Source organism: Gopherus flavomarginatus, chromosome 1, assembly GCF_025201925.1.
Source record: "Gopherus flavomarginatus isolate rGopFla2 chromosome 1, rGopFla2.mat.asm, whole genome shotgun sequence".
NCBI lineage: Eukaryota > Metazoa > Chordata > Testudines > Testudinidae > Gopherus > Gopherus flavomarginatus.
Genome location: NC_066617.1, coordinates 49,830,915 through 49,854,271, shown reverse-complemented (window position 1 = coordinate 49,854,271; position 23,357 = coordinate 49,830,915). Strand labels below are relative to the sequence as shown.

Here is a 23,357-nt window from a genome sequence, read left to right as displayed (position 1 = left end):
CCATACCCTTGGGGATAATTTCATTTCCCTCACTTGAATTCTGTTCACAATGGCCTAGCTCAAATGGCTGAATCCAGAGTCCAGCTCTTCCTCGTACCTCTGTTTTAACCCCAGGCGTCAAGGCAACAAACCAAGGAGCCAAAACTGCAAATGAAACACGTATGCTGCTTATTGATTTATTTAATGCTTGTGGTGCAATGTGGCTGCTGTACAGATTTGCACTTCTGGGTCCCTGCTTCAGGCTGACTGAGCTTGAAGGTCATAATGAAGACAACTGATGTCACCCAAATCGCTCATCTGTCTGAACTCACTATTGCTTTTTTAATTGAACAGCTGTCAGTGAAGTGCCTCGCTCAGCAACATTTGTGTCACCAGTACCCTTCCCCCACCGAAAAAGGCAAATGCTTTAAAGAGCTCCTTCCTGGAGGAAGATGCAGAAACATGCTACTGCCAGAAGAAACTCAGTGTGAGCTGTTTTTCACGTAAATACCCTGACAATGTAGTCAAACAGTTGGCTGACTCAGCAGCCACACATCCCCTATGTAGCAAAATCCAATCTTTTTCCCTCTGGGGAAATGTCTTATTACGACTAGCAGAGTGAGCCTGTTGTTTTGCTCATCATTCAGCGATGCAGTAATATACAAGCTGGTGTGATCATACAGGATCGTAAAGTCTATTGGAGGGAGCTATTGTGGCTAGACTCGCCATTCCTTCTTTCTTGTCCTGAACATAAGTAAAGAAAGGGGATGCGAGGATAGGGAGGGGTGGTCAAGGCTTCAGCTTCTCCACCTTTGAAAAGATACAATACTACTCACCTACCTCACAGGAAAGCTGTAAGGCTTCATTAAATTATTGTTTTAAAGCACTATGGCCTGGAGCCACAACGATACTTGGGCACCTAACACCCAGGTTTAAGCACTTAAATTCTATTTTTAAAGGCACTATTGCAATCAACAAAACTTCTGCTTGGCTTGTGCCGAACCCTCTAGGTGCCTAAACTCACTCAGCACCTATGTTTTCAGGGTAAAAGTTCCGCAGGCACTTGGGTTTTTGCCTCTGGGCATGCGCACTGCTACCTCCCTCTATGTGTCCAGACACCCCACATATCCCACCTAAGCCCTAGAGTGATGCACAAACAAGGGGAGGAGAGGTACATCTTCTTTTTACTATTTGCTATTTTGCATAATGTCATGGCTCTACGATGTCCCTACTTACATTTCTCTCCTTTGGAAATGAAACCAGCCTCAGTCTTTTTTCACGTGGAACCATTTTTGTTCCCTGACCCTAAACTCCTGCTGTTTCGTAGATTATATCTATATCGTTCTTAGTTTAGTTTAGTTTGACTCTTCTCCCTGGGCTTCCTGCCTCTTCACAGGCCCCTTTCTATAGCCTTTTTTTCACAGGCCCTTTACATAGTCGTCCCCTATCTCTCTTGGCAGAGAGCCCCACTTCGGGTCTCACCTTATTCTATGGTCTCTCTTTTTCTCAGGGAAAGCTGTTCCTTACGTTCTCTGGCACTCCGCCCCATTGTATCTACAATTGCTAGGTGCCCTCTGGGGTCTACATCTCCCAGAAATCCATTGTTCTGTGCTGAACCAAGACCAGGCCATGCTTGACCTAAAGTCACCCATATAGGGCCAATGTACACTTTACTAATATCCAACTTTGCAGGACCTGTTTTCAGAAAATCTGATTCTGGGGAATGGGGGTTTGGGTGGGGGACAAAAGTCAGAGCTGAGAGTATCCCTTTAACTATACTGAATGAAAGTTATTAATAGATTCCACTGTGTCAGGAATCAGGGCCTGCAGCAGAGCCAGACTTCGGGCAACCAATGAGCACAGCTGGCCTATAACAGACTGGCTACGCTGCCTGATTCGGTGGAAGAGACAGCAAACCAGCTCTTAGGCACAGTAGCAGCAGTGCAGCTGGCTGCTCAAAGTCTTTGCCCATGGCTGTGATAGCTCCAGCCTTGTTCCAGCCATGCATCAGGCAGCTAGCCTGGCCTCTGATGCTAGCTCTGACTCTATCACTCTCAGGGTACTTCTACATGGTAATAAAAGACCCACAGATGGGCGGGGTCAACTGGCTCAGGCTGCAGGGCTAAAAATTGTGGCATAGACATTTGGGTTGGGGCTGGAGACTGGGTTCTGAAACCCACCACTCTCATAGAGTCTCCAAACCCGGACTCCAGCCTGAGCCTGAACAGCTAAACTTGCATTCGACGAAGTGGGTATTCACCCACGAAAGCTCATGCTCCAATATGTCTGTTAGTCTACAATGTGCCACAGGACTCTTTGCTGCTTTAACAGCTAAACAGCAATTATTTGCCTTGTAGCCTGCCATCCCTGAACCTGAGTTAATTGACCTGGGTTCTGAGAATCGATGCTGTCGTTTTTTTATTGTAACGTAGATATACCCCCAGACGCCAGCTCTGATTCTCTGGCTCCTCAGCACCAGCTGTGATGCTTGGCTCCAGTTCCTGTTTGGAGTTCGACTCCTGCTTTGACCACCAGGCATGACTCCAACCACTAGGCAAGATTGTTCATGTTCCACTCATGTGAGAAGCAGGAGAATATTATTAATGAGACAAGCTGCTTCTGTTTTACACAGGCTTGCTGCAGGTGCTTTCACATTTACCCAGTTAGTAAAAAAAAATAATTAAAAACATATTTATGCCCAAGATATTTCATGTCCCTTTTCCAAAGGGAGGTGAACAACTAATTTCTAAGTTTGATACATCTGCTCAGGTAAAGCTAGTTAACAAAGGGTCTGAGAAATAAATGTCCTCCTTCCATTTAATTACATTGCATTTGCAGGGGAAAAATATCAGCGATTCACATTACTAAATTTAAGGTAGATTTTAAATTGAGAATTCAGTGCAAATGTAACTAAAAGACTTGCTCTGACTCTTTAAGAGGAAATACCATGGGTGAATGCAATTGGTTGCAATTTCCTTCGCTTTCCATCATGGCCTGTAGTTTAAGTGTGCAGCATGTTGACATCCGTGGGACTGCAAACAGGCACACAAAGGCAGAACTGGCCCCACGCAATCCACAAAAGGGCAGCCCTATCATTTGACAGGAGATGGAGAAAGTTACTTCTAGAACACCTTTACGCCACACTGGGGTCAAAGGTTCCACTACACGAGAATTGCTATACTGGATCAGAGCAATGGTCCATCCACTCCATCGTGCTATGCCTGACTGGGACCAGGACTATATGGTTTGAAGGAAGTTTTAACAAACCTCATCCTATATAAGGCAACAGTGGACATTCTTATTCATATGAATGTCACACCTCTTTCTGAACCGTGGCTTTGGTAACATCTTGTGATAGTGATTTCCACAGGTGAATTATGTGCTGCATTTAAAAAACGGTGAATTAAAAGTTTCACTGTTTCCAAACACTGAGAGCAAAGGCACAAAAATATTACAACCTCAAAAATGTAAATTGGCTACAACATAATTTATATTAATTATTCAGCAATTTCTCTACACTGAAAGGGAGGCGAAACTTGAAAAAGGGTAGCAAATGCCCTAGACATACTCCCTGCATAATTCTGAAAGGTTCAGCATTTGAATGCCAGTCTCCCCACATAGTCATGTTTGAGCTATCCATCCAGCACTTTTCGGTGCTTTGCATGTGTGTATGTCCACCACCTCCAGGCAGTCTTGACAGCGCACAGCGCAGCACCAGTGGAATTTACATTCGCATTTTGTCATCCGGCTGATCCGTGAAGTATCATAACCTCTTCCACAGCACATCACCTCGCAGCTGTCCATACCGTGGGAGGTTTGGTTACAAACCCGCCCAGCTGTCCCGAGGGAGCCTAGAATGGAAATGCATTAAAAGGCAATTGAAAAGATGTGGGGTATTTTCAAGAACGGTAGAAAACATGTGAGAATACGTAAGCAAAACAACCATTAGCCAGGCACTTGAGGCCATTAAAGCAAGATGTGTCTCTCTTTGCAGAATGGGAAGTGGAAAGATCAACCAATTAATTTCACATTCTATCTCTTGCTTGTTGAGAGCACCAGGGACAGACTGATTCTCCAGCACCAGACCACTTGCGACTCAATATCAAGCAACAGAAAGGGCAAATACTATGGAAAATTGCATTCAAATTATAGATAGGGAATTTTTGGTTTTGCAAAAACCTCACTTTGGGTGAGGGGAGGAGGAGGTAGGAACTGAGCCAGTGGTTCTAGATATGGCTCATTTCTGTTAGTGTTACAGTGTCTTACTTCACCTGCCTCCCTGCTGTTTTAATTCTACCACCACTCACCCAGGCATATGTACTCCCTCCTTGCCAGGTACCCACCTGCAGCCAGGCACCTACGCTCAATGCTGTGAGAGCCTGAAGACTAGAAGGGAGCCACTGTGTGTGGCTGCTGGGTAAAGGGGGAGAAAAGAAGCCTTACAAAGGAACTGTGGGCTGGCTATGACAGAAGACCCCCAACAGTGGTGTCTTATCTATATAGGGAACAAGCAGCGAAGGCAGAAGCAGTTCCTACCAAAAATTTAGCACAGAAACACCCAACGCCAGGGGAGCCAGCCAGCAGTACACACTTACTGATGGTGGCACCAGTGGGCTGGCCTCTCAGGCCAAGGCCTGGGACAATTGCTCTGGCTTAAAACATCTGTGGCTATGTCTACACTGCAAAGTAAATCAGGGCCCAGCCTCCAGCTCAACCCCAGCCTCCAACTGCACACAAATCTTTCAGACTTGGGCTTGGACCTAGGCTCCTAGGACCCTGAGGGGGCGGTGCAGGATTCAAGCCCAAGTCAAGACATGACACAGGGTTTGAGCTTTATTCCTTTTGCAGTGTAGACACAACCCTGATCTCCAACTCAGGCCCGGGAGTCTGCCAAAAGTATCCCACTGTCCCAGGGACCAACTTCCATTGTCTCTTCTATCCCCAAAACTCTCTAATCGACTCCAGGGAAAATGGAAGCAACCCTCCCTCTTGTAGTGCAGAGGCTCAGTGAGTCAGCATTAGCCCTTCCATTGTAGTCTGACTGCCAAGCCGCAACCACACCAGCAGAGAGCCTCCTGTGTTTGCAACGGAGACTGAACAGAAGAAGGGTTTTGCAAAGCACACTGCTTCATGGTCACAGGAGCACAGACTCATTTTGGTGAATCTCTGGTGGGAGGCCAGAAAAACAATGGACAGTAAGAGAATCAGGAATGACCACACATACTAGCAAATAGCAAAGAAGCTGGCAGCTTTGCAAATTTACCAGACCAGTGACCAATGCAGGGAGCAGATTAAGGAGCTCAAGAGCACCAGAAAATCAAGGACCAGAAATGCATCTTGAGCAACTCGCTGACATTATGTTCATTGTATGTGGAGTTTGACTGGGTGCTGGGAACTGTGTTGAGCACAGAGCCAACTGTCACCTGGTCAGCCAGGCTGGTGCCCTGCTAGCCCCAGAATCCGGCATAGGGACTGATGGGAGCCAGCAGTAGGCACTGAGTGAGGACAGTGAAGTGACTCTGTTGGTGAAACTGGTCCCCCAGGAGGCTTTGCTACAGGAGCAACAGCAGCACATCCTGGGACGGTACTCAGAGGAGCTGCTTGATGCCCCCATGAGAAACAGCCTGACATGAAGCCTGCAGCAGACACAGAAGGGGCAGAAGCTGCCCTGGAGCCTAATAAGTTTCTGGCTTCATTTTAATGTTTATTAATATAGGAATGGGAAGGATTTCCGTCCTCTGAAACAATGCAAAGTTTATTAGAAGCCCCGGCTAGCAGAGTATATCCATTAATGGTGAATTATATGTCAGCGGCTGGCTCTCCCTCTGACCTCTCCCCCGCCACATGGAGTTCAAAATGGCAACCAGGAAATGCACAGAGTAAAAATGCCTTGAAAGTGAATTTTTACTGGATATGCACAGATTTTTATTAGGGCCATTCCTGTTTCCTAAAAATAATCACCTTACAATGCCATGCCTGTAAGTATGCCACTTGTAACAAACTGCCTGGGAACGGTGAACTGTGCAAGGAGGAGGTGGAAACATTTTCCATTCACAAATCTAGTCCATTTCAGTTAGAGGTAGTCCAGACAGTCCATAGTGCCCAAGCATTGAAAGCCCCAGAATCAATGAGCCACATCCCACCCCACCCCACAAGCACATTCTCTCTCTTCTGTGGGGCCATGCAAGTCCATAAAGTGTGAATGTTGCATCCAGCTCCAGCTGTGGTAGCTGCACGCTCTAGCTGAGTGTACCAATTCAGCAACCCCTCACTGTCACAGGTCCATTCATGGGGAAATGGCTCCCCTCTGGCTTCACAAAAATTGTGATGAGTACAGCAAGCCCCAGTAATGTGGACAGCAATGATGATATTGGCATCCTAATGGGTCTGTAAATATCTCCAACAGGATTTCAATCTGCCAAAAGCAAATTCAGTAACAATTCTACACCTGCTGAGAGTGAAATTAAAGTCTTTTGCCAGGGCCTCTGAAATCAGAATATGGTTTCATAAGTTAAGGCAAAAGCAGGTAAGCAGGGCCCCCAGAATAACGGTGGGGCCAGTAACTCTGTTTATGACAATGTCATCTGATGGGCATAGTGTCCCAGTCTGTCCAGGAATGTAGACTCCCGATCAGCGAAAAACCTTAGGATCAGGAACTTTTCCTGTACAGTCCACATTAGACATTCATAAATCTGCCTTTGTGGTCCACTAGTGCCTGCAAAACAATGTAGTGCCCTTTGCGCTTTATGTACTCATGTGCTCCTTGAGGAGGGCAAACTATGGGCATGTGCATCAGTGGCCCTGGGGCAGTGTAGAAACTCCATTCACTCAAAGCCAGCAATTATTTCAGAAATATTCTTTTATACTCACCACCTAGGGGCAAAGCACACACCCGATTGTCTCAAAACATCCACCACTTTACCCACAGTCGACTTTCCAATACCAAGCTGGTTGGCAACAGACCTGTAGCAGTCTGGGGTAGCAGCTTCCAGACTGTTATAACAACCCGCTTCTGGACTGGCATGGGTGCTCTCATAGAGGATTGGGGAAAGCTGCTCACAAAGATCCAGAAATGTAGCTTTCTTCATGCAAACAGTTTGGAGCCACTGGTGGTCATCCCAAGAGCACATGATGATGTGATCTCACCAGTGTGTGCTTGTGGCCCTGCTCCAGAAGTTCATAGGGGACATCAGCAGCTGTACCAAGTGTCACAAGCAGCATCGAGTTTGCCATGTCTGAGTCCTCCTCCTCTTGCTCCATCATAAGCTGTGTCAGGTGCTTTTGGTAGGTCAGAAAATGCCACCAAAAAAGCCACCAGCATCTCGCAGAAGCCCTGCCCATTTCCTGACACAGGAGTGAAAGTGCAAGCAAGAGAATCCTTCAAAAGGCTCCTCCTACACAGTGCTGGCTCCAGTAGCTGGGAGCACAGAGACCAAAATGACTGTTTGGCAGGATGCGTTGGCAGTCAGTTCAAACGTTCTGTAACATGCAGGGGACAGTCAAGTTTTCTTACAGTGCATCAAGGTCAAAGGCCACATTTCAGGCAGGCACTAGGGAGTCTGGGATATGGTTGGTTTGACTCAGGTCTACAAGTTGCACTGTGGACACTAGTGCCCCAGGTTCAAGCCTGGGATAGAAAATTCTTAACATTAGATTAACAATCAGTGTAGATACTCAAGCCCTGGGTTCTCTAATCCAGGGTCAGCTGACTTGAGGCCCACTAACTGGCCCTGTGCAACTCAGTCTCCCTGCCTGTAGAATGAGGCTGATACATGTGGCCTGTATAAAGTGCTCTGAAATCTCCTGAGAATAAATTCAATATAAACACAAACAACTCTTCTTACTCCTCCTTAACATGGGTTAAAGTGGGACCTTCCTTTCCACTTCCAGGCTTTTTAAGAAGCATAGGAAGGCACTGGAGACATTTTACAGTTCTATGAAACATGAAAATGCCTCTTGCAAGACTCAGAGAACCTCTGCCATTCCCCCCATGGTGAGAATAGGCTGGATTCACTTTATAGCTCTAGAATTTTCCCACAATGCACCCTGGTCAACGGGCTAGTGGGCACATTTCAGCTGGATGTTGTAATACTCTCTATTTTCTAATTTTTCCAGGGTTAACTTGAACATTTTTTTTCATTTGTTGAACTGAAAGGAAATATTTTGTTTTAGGTCAGATTGACATTAAACTGTATGCATCTGAGCTGCCAGGCTGCCTCCTGTCCCCAGTCTCCCCTTTGGGCTTGGCTCCTTGGCCGAGCTGCATATTCCGTGAAGCATCGCAACCTTCCCTCTGGCCAGGCCTCCACAATGCATGATGGGAGTCCCGTGAGTAGGCGAGATCAGCCATTTTTACTTAGTTCTCAGCAGGACATTTTTCTGTCTCTAGAACAAAACTCTAAGTTAGTCTGTCCTCCCTGAAAATGTGCAGATGATCACTGCTGTGTCCTAGGCATGTTATGGGATTCTGGGCATGTTCAAGTGTATAGGATGATCACTTCACCCCCAGTGGCTGAATAAACACAATACTGTTTCTTGTCTCTGCTCAGGCAGAAGACTTGTATGGACAAGCCTGTGGCCAACATGATTAATGCCTGGTATTGAGAATTTATTTTGAATTTCTCCTTGCCACCCCACATACACTTAACCTGATTCCTGTTGTAACCCCTCTCATCTGTTCTATTCCTTGCTTTGTGTACTGTTTTAACTTGCTGATGGGAAGTAAGTCTTGCCCATGGACTGCAGCATGTCTAGAACACTAATCTATAACAACCATGATTTGGATTGAGTTTCCAGTTGCTTTGTGCTCTGTTTGCTGTATGTGATTTGTGTGAAACAAGCCGAAAACAGTGTGAAACAGTCACACAGCGGGCAGCCAGGTATTATTCTTCCAATGAGGAACAAGCAAAGCAACTGTTCACCTTGATTTGTCTCTTGAACTTGACTAAAGAAAGGGTTGTGTTGTTAGTTTCCTTGATACAGCAGGAAGACCTCAGATGAGCCCTTACATAAGATCAGGGCCTATTCATTAGGATTTGCTGTGATCAGATGCAGGCACTTTCTTGGAAGGAGACAACAATATTATTTATCTTAGATATAGGTTCATTTCAAACTTGAAAGGTTTTGTCTGATTTCCAGTTGCTTGGAGCAATGACACAGGCAGCTAAAGGCAGCTTTTAACAGAATACCAGGGGTGAAATCCTGACCTCCTTGGTAGTTTTGCTGTTGATTTCAATGGGGGCAGGATTTTACCCTAGGACAGATAGAATCATAAAATCATGGGGTAAAAGGGTCATCTAGTCTAACCCCCCTGCCAAGATGCAGGATATTTTGTGTCCAAACCATCTAAGACAGATGGCTATCCAGCCTTCCTTTGAAAATCTCTAATGAAGAGAGCAACTTTTCTCCATATTTTTTATGGCAGCCTTTCACGTATTTGAAGACTGCTTTCATGTCTCCCATCAATCCCCTCTTTTCCAAACTAAACATACACAGTTCCTTCAGCCTTTGCTCATATGGCTTGCATTCCATCCCTTTGATCATGTTTGTCGCTTGCCTCTGGATCCTTTGGTCACATTGGTAACCAAAATTGGACACAGTACTTCAGCTGAGGCTAACCAGCACCGAGTAGAATGGTAGAATCATAGAATCGTAGGACTGGAAGGGACATCGAGAGGTCATCTAATCCAGTCTCCTGCACTCATGGCAGAACTAAGTATTATCTAGACCATCCCTTTGTCTAACCTACTCTTAAAAGTCTCCATGGTGGAGAGTCCACAACCTCCCTAAGCAATTCCAGTGCTTAACCACCCTGAGTGTTAGGAAATTTTTCCTAATGTCCAACCTAAACCACCCAATCTGCAATTTAAGCCCATTGCTTCTTGTCCTAGCCTCAAAGGTTAAGGAGAACATTTTTTCTTCCTCCTCCTTGTAAAGTACCTTTTATGTACTTGAAAACTGTTATCATGTCCCCTCTGAGCCTTCTCTTCTCCAGACAAAACAAACCCAATTTTTCCAATTTTCCCTCACAGGTCATGTTTTCTAGGCCTTTAATCATTTTTGTTGCTCTTCTCTGGACTTTCTTCAATTTGTCCACATATTTCCTGAAATATAGTGCCCAGAACTGGACACAATACTCCAGCTGAGGCCTAATTAACACAGAGTAGAGTGGAAGAATTACTTCTCGTGTCTTGTTTACAACACGCCTGCTAATACAGCTGAGAATGATGTTTGCTTTTTTTTGCAACAGTGTTTTTGCAGTTTTTGCAACTGATGACTCATATTTAGCTTGTGATCCACTATGAACCCCAGATCCCTTTCTGCAATACTCTTTCCTAGGCAGTCATTTCCCATTTTGTATGAGTGCAACTGATTGTTCCTCCTTAAGTGGAGTACTTTGCATTTGGCCTTATTGAATTGAGTATTTCTGCCATTTCCACATTTTCTGTTATTGTTTTCCCCCCTCACTGAGTAACAGGCCTACCCTGTCCTTGGTCTTCCTCTTGCTTCTAATGTATTTGCAGAACATTTTCTTGTTGTTCTTTTTTATCTCTAACTAGTTCTATCACCTCCTGTGACATGCATGCTATGTCTCTGTTAACACAACCTAAAATTGCATTTGCTTTTTTTGCAACCACATTGCTGACTCATGTTGAGGTTGTGATCCACCACAACTCCCAGATCCTTCTCAGCAGTGCTACCTCCAAGCCAGTTATTCCCATTCTGAATTTGGCCATTTGGTTTTTCTTCCCTAACTGTAGCACCTTACATTTGTCTTTGCTGAATTTCAGTTTGATTGTCTGTGGCTCAGTTCTCCAATTTTTCAAGAACCCTCTGAATCTTAGCTCTATCATCCAAAGCGTTGGCAACCTTCACCTCTCCCTCTCCCCTCACTTTGTGTTATCTGCAGATTTGATCAGTATGCTCTCTATTCCTACATCCAGGGCTGGCTCCAGGCACCAGCAAAGGAAGAAGGTGCTAGGGGCAGCCAGTACAAAGGGGCGGCACTCAGTCGGCTATTGGGGCAGCCCGTCCAGATCTTCAGCGGGAATTCAGCATTGGGTCCCTCAGTCCCTTTCTTCCACTTCGAGCTGCCACTGAGGTGCCACCGAAGAGGAAGAGAGGGCATGAAGGACCCGCCACCGAACTGCCGCTGAAGAATGGAGCGGTGCAATTGAGCTGCCGCTGAAGTGCCACCAATTGGTTTTTGTTTGGTTGGTTGGTTTTTTGCCACTTGGAGTGGCAGAAAACCTGGAGCTGGCCCTGCCTACATCCGAGTCATTAATAAAGATGTTAAACAATACCAGACCCAGAACAGATCCCTGTGGAACCCAGCTTGAGACCTCCCTCCAATCTGACATCATTCTATTAATAGTTACTCTTTCTTTGTAGTTGTTTAACCAATTTTGTATCCACTTAATGGTAGTTCCATCAAGCCCGTATTTCTCCAGCTTACTTATCAGAATGTCATGTCAAAGCCTTGCTGAAGTCCAGGTATATTATGTCCACTGCATTCTCCTATCTACCAAACTAGTCCCCTGTCAAAGAAAGAAATCAAGCTGGCTTGGCATGATTTGTTCTTCATAAATCCATGCTAGCTGCTAGTGATGACTCCTTCATCCTCCAGTTATTCACAAATCAAATGTTTTATACGTTGCTCTATTAGCATCCCAGGTATCAAAGTAAGGCTGGCAGGTCTATAGTTCCCCAGCTCCTCCTTTTTCCACTTTTTAAAGACAGGCACTGTTAGCCCTTCTCCAGTCTCCTGGGACCTCTCCTGTTGGTACGGGAAAAACTCCCGACTCAATTTTGTATTTTTGTATTCTTAAGCTCCATTTTGTGTCTTTGGCTTCTCTCTTGAAGAAGCAGAAATCATTTCACCAACTGAAAGCTGCAGGTCACTTACCACTGGACTAGATCTGAGAGATCTCTAGGCTGAGCATGCCCAGCGGTGAAAATTGAGGTAGCTACTGAGCATGTGCAGTAGAGGGTGAGAGACAGGTCAGAGCTATCAACCAGAATTCTGAGGTAATGGTTCGCACTGAGCATGTGTGAAGGGGGTACTTGCTTAAGGATATATAAGGAAGCTTCACTGGGACAGCATAAAAGGTCAGCTGCCAGCAGGCAGAAGTCACTCAGGAGCCAACAAGCAGAGATCCTGGAAGAACTGCTGGAGAAAGAGATCAGCGCATGACCAAGACAACAGAAGTGCAGCTGAAAAGACAGTTTAGATAGAATTTTGAGGAGAGCACTTCTGAAGAAAGCACCTAAAGCTGCAGCCACAACATCAGCACAAACACAAACAAAACTAAGGGATGATAGGATAGAGGCAGCAGGAAGTGAGCTGCCTCTGCAAAGGGAGAAATGGAGATGACTGGAGTAAGTTGATTAAGAAACTACAGTGGTAGCAACATTTGCAACACCACCTCAAAATCAAAGGATATGGTGAGCTTGGCAGGATTTTTTTTTTCAACTATAAATTTACCATATAGTATAGAATAGATGTGTATGCTTGAAGTGTGTGTGTGTGAGATTTGTATATTACCTATGTACAATTTAAAGTATAAGTTAAGAATAGCTATCAGCACTTTGTTGTAAACTGGCCATTTGTAGCAAAGCGTCTCACTTAGAATAATTTAAACTGTATGCAATTGTAATGTAAATGCTCTTTAACTTGCAATAAGGGATCTGATTCTTATTTAGGGTTTTAGATCATATTGTAGTAGGGATTATTAGTTACATTAATTAAAATATATTTTGTTTTGGAAAATACGCTGCTTGTGTCGCTCCCTTTATTGGAAGGTTATATTCATGTCCATCAAGTGTTTCCTTAACTACTCTGGAGACCCATACCCCAGGAAAAGCAGATTAGGGAGGTTATTCTTTATTAAGGCAGGTTATTATAAGGGCACCCCAAAGCCTAAATTTGGGGTAAAATGGCCATCCATGAGTTTGCAAATATTATTGCCAGTGGCTCTGAGATTTCTTCAGCTAATTCCTCAGGGGAACAGCATCAGGCCCTGATAATTTGAATTCATTCAGATTGGTCAGAAAATCCCTGATGTGTTCTTTACTTATCCCAAGGTGCATCCATTCCCCTTTATCATCTATGGTAATTTCACTAGTCATCCAGTCACATTATTTTTTATAAGACAAAAGGGGAGGGATAGCTCCATGGTTTGAGTATTGGCCTGCTAAACCCAGGGTTGTGAGTTCAATCCTTGAGGGGGTCACCTAAGGATCTGGGGCAAAAATCAGTACTTGGTCCTGCTAGTGAAGGCAGGGGGCTGGACTCAATGACCTTTCAAGGTCCCTTCCAGTTCTAGGAGATAGGATATCTCCATTATTAAATAAATAGAAGACTGAAGCAAAGTAGGCACTGAGCAGCTCTGCCTTCCTATCATCTTCCATTACCAACTCACCTTCTCCGTTGAGCAGCAGACCCACACTATCCTTGATCTTCCTTTCTTTCTTGTCCAACATGTTTGAAGAGCCCCTTCTTGTTGTCTCTAACATTCCTGCCAGCTGTAACTCACTCTTTGCCTTGGCTTTTCTGATTTTGTCCCTACATGCTCACGCTATTCCCATGTATACTTCTTTGGTGACGTGCCTCTCCTTCCATATCCTGTCTGTATCTCTTTTGGGTTTTAGATAGCTAAAAAGTTCCCTGGCCTTCTGTGACTCTTCTTACCTTTCCTCTGTGTCAGAATAGCTTGTTGTTGAGCCTCTGGTATTGCCTCTTTTAGGAACTGCCAGACCCTCTTTCACTCCTTTTCTTCTTATTTGGTCTTTCCATGGGACTTGCCTACTATTTCTCTGAGTTGGTTGAAATCAGTCTCTTTGAAGGCCAGAATCCTTGTTTTACTGTTCTCATGGCCTCCTTTCTACAGAATCTTGAATTCTATCAGAGCATGATCACTTCTTCCCAAGTTCCTAACCACCTTCACATTTGCAACTAATTCATCCCCACTGGTCAAAACCAGATGCAAAATGGATGACCCCCTATTTGTTTCCTCAACTTTCTGAATCAGAAAGCTGTCCCCTACACATGCTAAGAATTTTCAAGACATATTAAGTTTTGCTATAATAAGTCTTCCAAAAGATACCACATCCGGGAAGTTAAAATTCCTCATTAATCCTAGCTCATGTGTGTTAGTTAATCTTCTTACCTGCTTGTAGAATGACTCGTACACTTCCTCTTCCTGATTTGTGACCTCCATCATAACATCACTACTGTTCTTTTCCCTTTCTGTCCTCACCCAGAGACTTTCAGCAGATCTGTCGCTCACTTCCTCTCAGACCTTGAAGCAAGGGTATACATTCTTGATGTATGGTGCAACACTTCCCCTTTTTTCCCCTACTTATCCTTTCAGAATAAGCTATATCCCCCAATGCTGGTACCCAACTCATGGGAGTTGGCCCACCAAGTCTCTGTAATGCCAATTAGGTCATGATTTTCTTCATATACCCTGACTTCCAGTTCATCCTGCTTGTTTCCCATGCTCCTGCATTTGTACAGACATCGAAGGTGCTCAGCTTCCAGCAGCCCATCTGGAAGGCTCTTGGCAATTTCACTTGCTACTTGCCAGCAGAAAGATAAATAGATAAAAGGCTTCCAAAAGGGCAGCACTGAGCCAACAAATTCCTTTACAGTTCTGGCAAAAAATAGAATTTACCCAAATTTTGCCAAAATTCCATTTTCAGAGAAGTGTAAAGGAATTTTTCTGGAATCTGTTTCTGAAAAAAACAAAGTCCTGATTCAGGATGAAATTTTTTCAAAAACATGACATTTGTCTCAGGAAGGGATTTGCATTTTTCAGACAACTCTAGTTCTTACTGTACGGCAATGTTAACTGGGCTACATTAGGGATACGCAGTCCTTTCCGAGTGTGTGCAACAAACTCCTCCATGAACTAAGCACCATCACAAATGTCACCAACTTCCACTCCAAGTGCCAGGTGCACTTTTTGACCTCCCTTCTCTAATATAAACACAAAACACTTTGCACATTTTAAAAAATACAAAAACTAAACCCCATCAAAACAAAACACTACAATGCATACACTGTTCTCCTCAGGAGGAGATCAGAAAGAGAATGAACCGTACATGACAGATGTTAGTTATGTCACTTAGTGCACTACTGACAAGTGCACAAATACTACAGTGATGTGGGCAGTATAAGAACTACATAGACTAGGCTGCGCTAGAATGAGTATTTTCTACTTCTCATTTCACGTTAAATGCATACCACAAAATGCCATACACATGGAATATGATTGAGCTCCAATAAGACAGGAATATATGGTAATTTGTCAAAAGCTTCCCCAGAGCTACCTGGTTTGCTGTTCAAATGTTGCAACTGTCAGGCCTAGGAATAACATGCAACCACATCTTCAAAATATCCACAGCTTTTAATATTGCTACCTTTATGATGCATATACATCTACCCCTTTCTCTGCCCAGGTTATTTGTGGGGACTAATGTAGGGAGAATTCTGTTGCTGAAAACAATTATTCTCCTATTCCCAAAACCTTGGGGTAAGCAACTAAATGTAAACACTAATTTATAGTATAAGATTTTTTTAAACTTCTGTTAATTAGAAAACTTGCCCGTAGTGATGTGACTTCTTAGTTTGCACTGATTTTTTAAATACCAATTTCCATATATGCAGTGTGGCATATGACAAGAGTTTATTATAAAGGAATTTAACAACACCACTGAAAGGAGCCTCTGAGTTGGTGTTCGATTCTAACATATTCATACTTATGTTCCCATCATCTTACTATCTAGACATTCATCTTGTAGATCAGGAGTTCCCGGTAGATGTTTATTTATAACTCAGGTGCTACAAAATTTGGCACAAAAAATAGTCTGTGCTCAGGAGAAATCCAGGACTGCAACAACAAGGATTTTTCAGGCCAGGAATGAGGAGAGTTCTTACACAGATCTAGTTTGCAATAAACATATATCTGTACACAGCGTGTCTATCCCTCACTCTAATGATCACTAAAATCTGTCACATATTTTCAGAAGTGAGTGAGGAAATCTCTTTTTAACAGTATACAACAGGTAGGCTTGGAAGGATTAGGTTTTTAATCGGTAAATGTCAATTTTACCATACACAAAAAAACAACAAAAACATTTCCACTGATAATTATTGAAACATACAGCTAGGCAAAGTAAGAAAAGTGCTGCTTAAGAACTGAATAGCATTTGCAGTAAGAAGGGGGGAGGGATAGCTCAGTGGTTTCAGCACTGGCCTCCTAAACCCAGCATTGTGAGCTCAATCCTTGAGAGGGCCACGTAGAGATCAGGGGCAAAATCAGTACTTAGTCCTGCTAGTGAAGGCAGGGGTCTGGACTCAATGACCTTTCAGGGTCCCTTCCAGCTGTATGAGATCAGTAGATCTCCATACTTTATATTTACTTTCTATATTTTGACATGTGATGTTGACAAATTGTGTATTAACAGCTATGAAACTTTGTTTTGAATAGCAACTTATATTGTCATTAAATAATTATTGTCCAACCCCCCCTATTCTCTGACCCTCCAATGTCCTGCAACTGTGAAAATGTTAATCGATAAAAATTGGGGAAAAATGCATAAAATAATCATTATTATTCATCAACATTTTTTTTTAAATCTCTTTTTTCCAAGCCTAGGCAGGTGAACATGTTCTGGCACACTGGTGCAGCATTACCAGAGAGAAACCTGGAAGGAGAGCTACCTTTTATTAGCTCTCTATGACCTAGTTCAGTGGTTCTCAACCTGTGGCCCAATTAGCACACAGCTGCAGCCCAGCTGTGTGCTAAAGGCCACAACCTGGCCCCACTCAGGTCCATGTGGCCAGGTCTGGGGCTGCTGTCCATCCCACACCTGGGGTACCGCTCCTGGCCCCACTCTGTGGAGGGGTCTCTGGGTGGGGGCACTGGGCATAGGGGGCTGTGGTGAAGACTGGGGGGGGGAGCACTGTGGTTTGCAATCTGCGGCACAGGTATGCGGCCCACAATGATAATAGGTTGCAAACACTGATCTAGTCTATGCCTGCAGCAGCGCGTAGGGTATGCGTAGCTACACACTGCAATGAAAGGTTCCGGCAGAAAGGGAAGCAGTGGGAAAGGGCTCCAGCAGCAAGGAGTGCTGAAGCCTCTCTCTCATGGGCGGCAGGGGAACCGGCTGTTTGGGAGGCTAGCCCACAGCCTCTCCCCTCCTGCCTGAGGCCCAGATCCTCCCCTTCTCTTTCTCCCCCGCCCCAGGAGCCCTGAGCACCCCCACCGCAGCTGCCACCCCCCCACATCCCTGCTATGGGCTGCTCGAGCACTCCAAGCCCTGGAGCACCAGGCAGCCAGGATGCACCCCCACCCCAGAACGCTGGGTGGGCAGGGAGCAGAGTCCCAGTGCTCCCAGCCCAAGCCCTGGAGCGCCAGGTGGGCATTGCAGTCACAGCACCCCGAGCGCCGGGGAGGCAGCATGGTGCAGCCCGAGCCCCAGCTGCCCCAGCCCTAGTCAGCCTGGGCCTCAGAAGAGCAGGAACTACAGTAGGAAGCCTGGGGGATGGAGCTGTTTGGGGAGGCTCAGCCTCCCCCGGCCTATGATACCTGCCACCTACGCTTCCCCTGCTATCTTCCCACTGCCAGAACCGTTCCCCTCTGCCGAGGTCTCTCACCGCAGCAGGGAAAGGCTCCAGTAGCAGGGAGACAGCAGGACACTACACTGCTATGAATAGCCATGTAGGTATGGGAGGCACTGTTTGGGCACGTAAAGAGCCATGTAGGGTATAAATCCTAGATTAAGGTGTGCAGGGCACTCTGCCCTATCTACTCGCCTAAGCAGTGCCTCACTGTCTGCATTGCTATTATATCCGTGCTAGCTGGGCATGCAGTTTCTGTACTATATGTGCCACTGCAAGTGAACTTCTGCCCCTATTGAAGTCAGTGGAACTCAGTGAGCCCAGGATTTAACTGTAGGTATTTTAAATGCTTGGATTGGGAGATCTATGTCTAATAGTCGCTCAGTGACTGACAGTATGCTGGTAACCAGGGCTACCTGCTTTGGACACACACCAGAATTGGTTACCCATCACGGGTTACATACTTAAAGTAATAACACAATATATCAAGCCCAACACCAATAATTTACACCTTGCAGCTTTAATATCTCATTCTGCTTTCAAGCCAATCTTGGTCACAGAAGTCTTTGAAATGTGGTAAATTGCTAATTTGGGCTGGCGCAATAATTCTGTGACATATCCAAAGCAATCAGATACGGGTAGATGAACACAGAAGCAACAGCATCTACCACTGTTAGTCCAGCAGATTAAATATCTCTGCAATGCCATCAACTGGATGTGAAGCTCTTCCAGCTGGTGTAAAGATCAATTTGTCAGTCTGGTCACAAAATGTATACTGTTCAGTTTTCTGATCCAAGTGTGGAGTGCTCCCCACACATTCAAAAATGGTTAGGGAGGAAAAGGTGGATTTAGCAGCACTGAACCACCCAGTCCTAGAACCATTTGGGTGCTGGGCCACTCCCCCCATAAACATGAACAGCCTGACCACTGTTCTAATGTAAAATGACCTTCAAAGGATCCCAGGGACAGATATGGCAGCCCGAGATCCTCCAGGCCTAGGAACAACCTGCCCATGCTGTGACAGGCAGACCAGGTGCTAGCTCATACCAAGGTCCCCAATACCTCAGTGGAATGCTGGCAAATACATATCTGGAATAAGGCTGGCTCCCCTGTGTGTAGTATGTTAAAATGGGTATGAGAACTAAAGGAATGTGTTTAGATTTCATTGAATGCCTGTCAGTTGCTGCATGCATTAATCTCACTTATAACCTCTGTAGTCCATACTGTAAGGCAATATTTGAGCATTTGTATCGTGAGCCTTTGTGACTAAATCACTAGGGCACAAACCCCAAATTGGTTGTGAGTTCTGTACTTAGCTTTTACCAACCAGTCATCAAGCACAAGTCCTCAGGCACTATAACAGCCTAACCATGGAGTTACAGATGGTCCCCTGGGGTATGCCGATCTATCTCGCCCCCCAAGTGAGTGTACCATTGTGATAGAGGTGTCCCTTACATCAAGAATCACAGCAATATTTAGCTTACTCACAGTCCCAAAGGACCAGTCATTTACCCCAGGTCAATTGCACCTTAAATTTCATACCAAAGACCATGCTCGTAGCCAATCCTATAATAAACTATACACAGATTTATTAATAGGGAAAGTAAACAAGAGTTATTTACAATGTTAAAGCAGATAAACATATATGCCCAAATGAGTTACAATCTTAAGTATCAAAAGGTAATAGAAGCTTCTATAATAGGCAAGCTCTACATGACCTATAAGGCTAACCCAGGCTAAGCACTGGGGACCTCTTGCTTATGCCTAGTAATCCCCCTGCCCTGGATCCAAGCAGCATGGAGATACAGTTTCTTCTTGTTAGGATGTCTTTATTCCCCTCCTCCCTTGCGCTCTGAGCTGCAAACTCAGCTGATGGGAGGAATCCACTTGCATGACTTATCTTCATGGAGGGAGCAAAACAACCAATGCCTTTTGTCGTCTTTATCACCCCACGGATCAGCACTTCATGCTAATTAATGCCTTTCTCCTGTCAGTTGATTTACTCAGCTACAGAGGTTTACGGAAATGGCTCCTGAGGTCTCATATTGTCCAGGCTGTTCTTGCTGAGTCTTTACTCATTCTGGCAATTTATAAGAAGGTGAAGAAAGAGTATGTGAAATATGTCAGGATTTCTAAGCGGTTAAGGAGTGGGATTTTCAAAAAGCACTCAGTGTTGGCCTATCTCTGCTGCCACTGAAGTCAATGGTAAAAAAGTTCTTCTGGTTTCAATAGGAGCAGAGATAAACAAATGCCAAGGGTTTTGGACCATCGCACCCTACATCCTTTGTAAAAAGTCCTCAGCTGTAGCATGAAGCATTAACATTAGCTGAAATGTTGGGCCACTGCATACCCCAGTTACCAACCACTTGGCTGTTAGTGCTTGGCACATGTGATACTACCTCATAAAACACTGCCTCTACTCCTTCCACAAGGGCCGGTACGGTACCAGTGAGTTGTGTTTTATCATGTACTGAATAGCGTACACATGCATTAGTGCCTTCCACTAGGTGGACTGTGAGATCTGTACACATGAGCTTAACCATAACACCCACTCTAGCACCCTCTAATGACTGACTGTTTACTTAAGATAAAAGCCAGCACAGAGAGTAAAAGCCTTCACAACAGTGACACATGGATAGGCCAGTATATTTATGTAGAAGGTCCTTAGGTTCAGTCCTTTAACCCAAAGTTAATACAACAATTGACCATCTGTAACTCACTGGTCATTGTGCATTACATTCCCCAGTGTGCCCAATCACAGAAGATGTGAGCTGTAACAGACCCATAACTGGTAAGCATGGCTCTTTAGCTCAAACTAGAGAAACTCACACTTTTCGCCCTGGAAGTCTCTAGTTGAATCCCTGGTATCGGTCACGACGGTGGTCATCACACATGATCACAATTACAATTTATACATGTACCATGTTTAGGAAGGATAACAGAGAAATGATAAGAAATCTTAGGGTATTCTTCCAAGCATAAAAATGTCTGAATTCCCTGGGGAATGACAGACAAGCTATGTTCAGTGACATAAACAAGCTTTATTACAGTATATTTAGTTGGGACTGACATGCTAGATAACAAATGTTTCCCAACTCAAACTTCTATAATCCTCCTCAATACAAAATTTCATGGGGTTGCTCCTGTGGAGGCTGCAACTTGGCGAAGTAAAATTAAGCAAGAAAAAAAATCAGCTCAACTGCTTCTGTCATCTTTGTCAAAGTCTGATCCATGTTTGTTTAATTTATCAGACTTGTTTTGTATTATTGGAATAAGCAAACAGAATCTCATAGAGCTGAACTACATATTCCCTTATTACATTAAAGATTTACTACCATTTCCCCCCAAAATTACCCTTTGTAACAAGCAATTTCTCAGACTCTTAGAACAGCAAGAAATTATTCATTTAAAGTGTTATCTTGAGATGAATAAAAGCACTTGTCAGACTCTACAGCCTCTGAGCAGATCTGACAGAGTCAGCAGACAAGTAAAGATAATACTCTGCTGAGAAAAATGCCTGATCACCTCTGAGATAACAAGCCTGACAGAATGCATTGCACTTCCTACAAAGAGACTGTAAAACAGCATTTCACTTACAAATGTTTGGGTAAAGGCCTCTTCTTTTAGGGAAAAATGTGTCACAGAATTTACAATGAAAGAAGCAGCCTCCAAAGAGAAAGTTGTTTCTATAACTCTAGGCTATGAAGTCAGTCTCTGTACAGTCAGGGCCATCCTTAGGCATATGTGGCTGCGTAGGACACCTGAAAATTTGGGGCACCACTAGGACCATAGGCACTGACTTCTCATCTTGCTGGGGGTAGGGGGAAGGGTGCTCGACAACCCCCCCTCCGCTCCAGCCCTGCCCCCACTCCAACCCTTCCTCCAAACCCCAGCCCCGCCTCTTCCCGCCCCTGCTCCACCCCCATCCCGCCTCTTCCCCACCTCATCTTCCTCCCTCCAAGAGCTTGAATGCCGCAAATCAGCTGTTTGCGGCGCTCCAGAAATGCTGGGAGGGACAAGGAGGAGTTGGTAAGCGTGGGGCCACCGGTGCATGAGAGGCGCAGGGGGAGGGAGCAGAGGGGGAAGCTTGGTTCTGGTGGGTGCTCCGCACCCACTACATTTTCCCCGTGAGTGCTCCAGCACAGAGCCACACCCATGACTGGGACAGCAGGTCAGAGTGGGTCGGCTCCCGCACACCCAGCATATGCTGCAGTCTCCTTACTAGGCAGAAGGCAGGAGCTGTATTCACAGAGACGAATGAGTTGGCGTAAGGGCACCAGTTGGCCCGGCATTGGGGCACCAGTATAGGGGCAGGATAGGGGCACCAGTATTTACAGAGCCAAATGCGCTGGCATAGGGGCACCAGTTGTGCAGGCAAAGGGGCACCAGTTTAATAATACTGCGTAGGGCTCCAGAAATCCTAAGGACAGCCCTGTGTACAGTGCTACAACATGCCTGTAAAATACATCCAGATAAAGATATTAGACTTGATGCCATTACTCACTATTAGAGAGCATGATGGGCATTTAGAGCACCTGCAAAGACCACTAAGTAGTACCTGAAAGGCCCAGACCGAATCCTCTGATCAGAAAGGCTACTTAATTTACACATATTCGGTGAAATCTTGGCCCTGTTGATAGCAAAACTTCCACTGACTCGATGTGCGATGTGCAGCTGTTCTCCAGCATGTGTATTCAGAGTAAAACTTGGATCATAAACAAGCAGAGATATCCAGAAGAGGTGACTTGCACTTCCCTGTGCTTCTCACTGCTACCTATGGATACGTCACAGCAATCTGATTCTCACAACCTGTTAATTACCTCCACTGAACGGATGTCATGGTATGGCAAATCTTTTGTGCATTACTTAACTTGCCTCCCTTTCACAGACTTCTCTTCTTTTTATTACCACATTAGTAACATATTAACATGGTTAAAGTGCCTTACACCCTTCCAGAACAGTGTGTGTGCCTATACTGAAACCTCAGAAAACCAGGAAATACAGAGTTCAAATACACAGCAGCTCCATTCTGCAACCTTAACTCTGCCCCCTGCAGCTGGCAAGAGCCCTGTGACTAGACTTTAAGCACCAACAGAACTCCACTGGCCATCACATACAATCCCCAGCTAAACCCCTCCAACGCATCATCAGGGATCTACAACCCATCCTGGACAATGATCCCACACTTTCACAGGCCTTGGGAGGTAGACCAGTCCTTGCCCACAGACAACCTGAAGCACATTCTCACCAGTAACTGCACACCTCACCATAGTAACTCTAACTCAGGAACCAATCCATGCAACAAACCTCGATGCCAACTCTGCCCACATATCTACACCAGCGACACTATCATGGGACCTAAGCAGATCAGCCACACCATCACCAGTTCATTCACCTGCACATCCACCAATGTAATATACGCCATCATATGCCAGCAATGCCTCTCTGCTATGTACATCGGCCAACCTGGACAGTCCTTATGGAAAAGGATAAATGGACACAAACAGATATTAGGAATGGCAATATACAAAAACCTGTAGGAGAACACTTCAATCTCCCTGGACACACAATAGCAGATTTAAAGGTAGCCATCCTGCAGCAAAAAAACTTCAGGACCAGACTTCAAAGAGAAACTGCTGAGCTTCAGTTCTTCTGCAAATTTGACACAGAGGTAACATCACGCTTATTGCTTATCTCCCTGAAGTCAGGTCAAAAACCCCAACACAATAACATATAAGACAATGACAAC

The 23,357-nt window shown here is 44.9% G+C and overlaps 1 protein-coding gene across 1 annotated transcript in view; it reads right to left on the bottom strand.

Moving 5' to 3' along the window:
- Positions 1–3,600: 3,600 nt before the first annotated feature.
- The window catches only part of WNT2 (Wnt family member 2), a 35,685-nt gene continuing 15,928 nt past the window's right edge, over positions 3,601–23,357 (bottom strand). The window contains exon 5 of the mRNA XM_050936344.1: positions 3,601–3,830. Within this exon, the coding sequence (XP_050792301.1) occupies positions 3,601–3,830 (230 nt within the window). The remainder of the gene's footprint in view (positions 3,831–23,357) is intronic.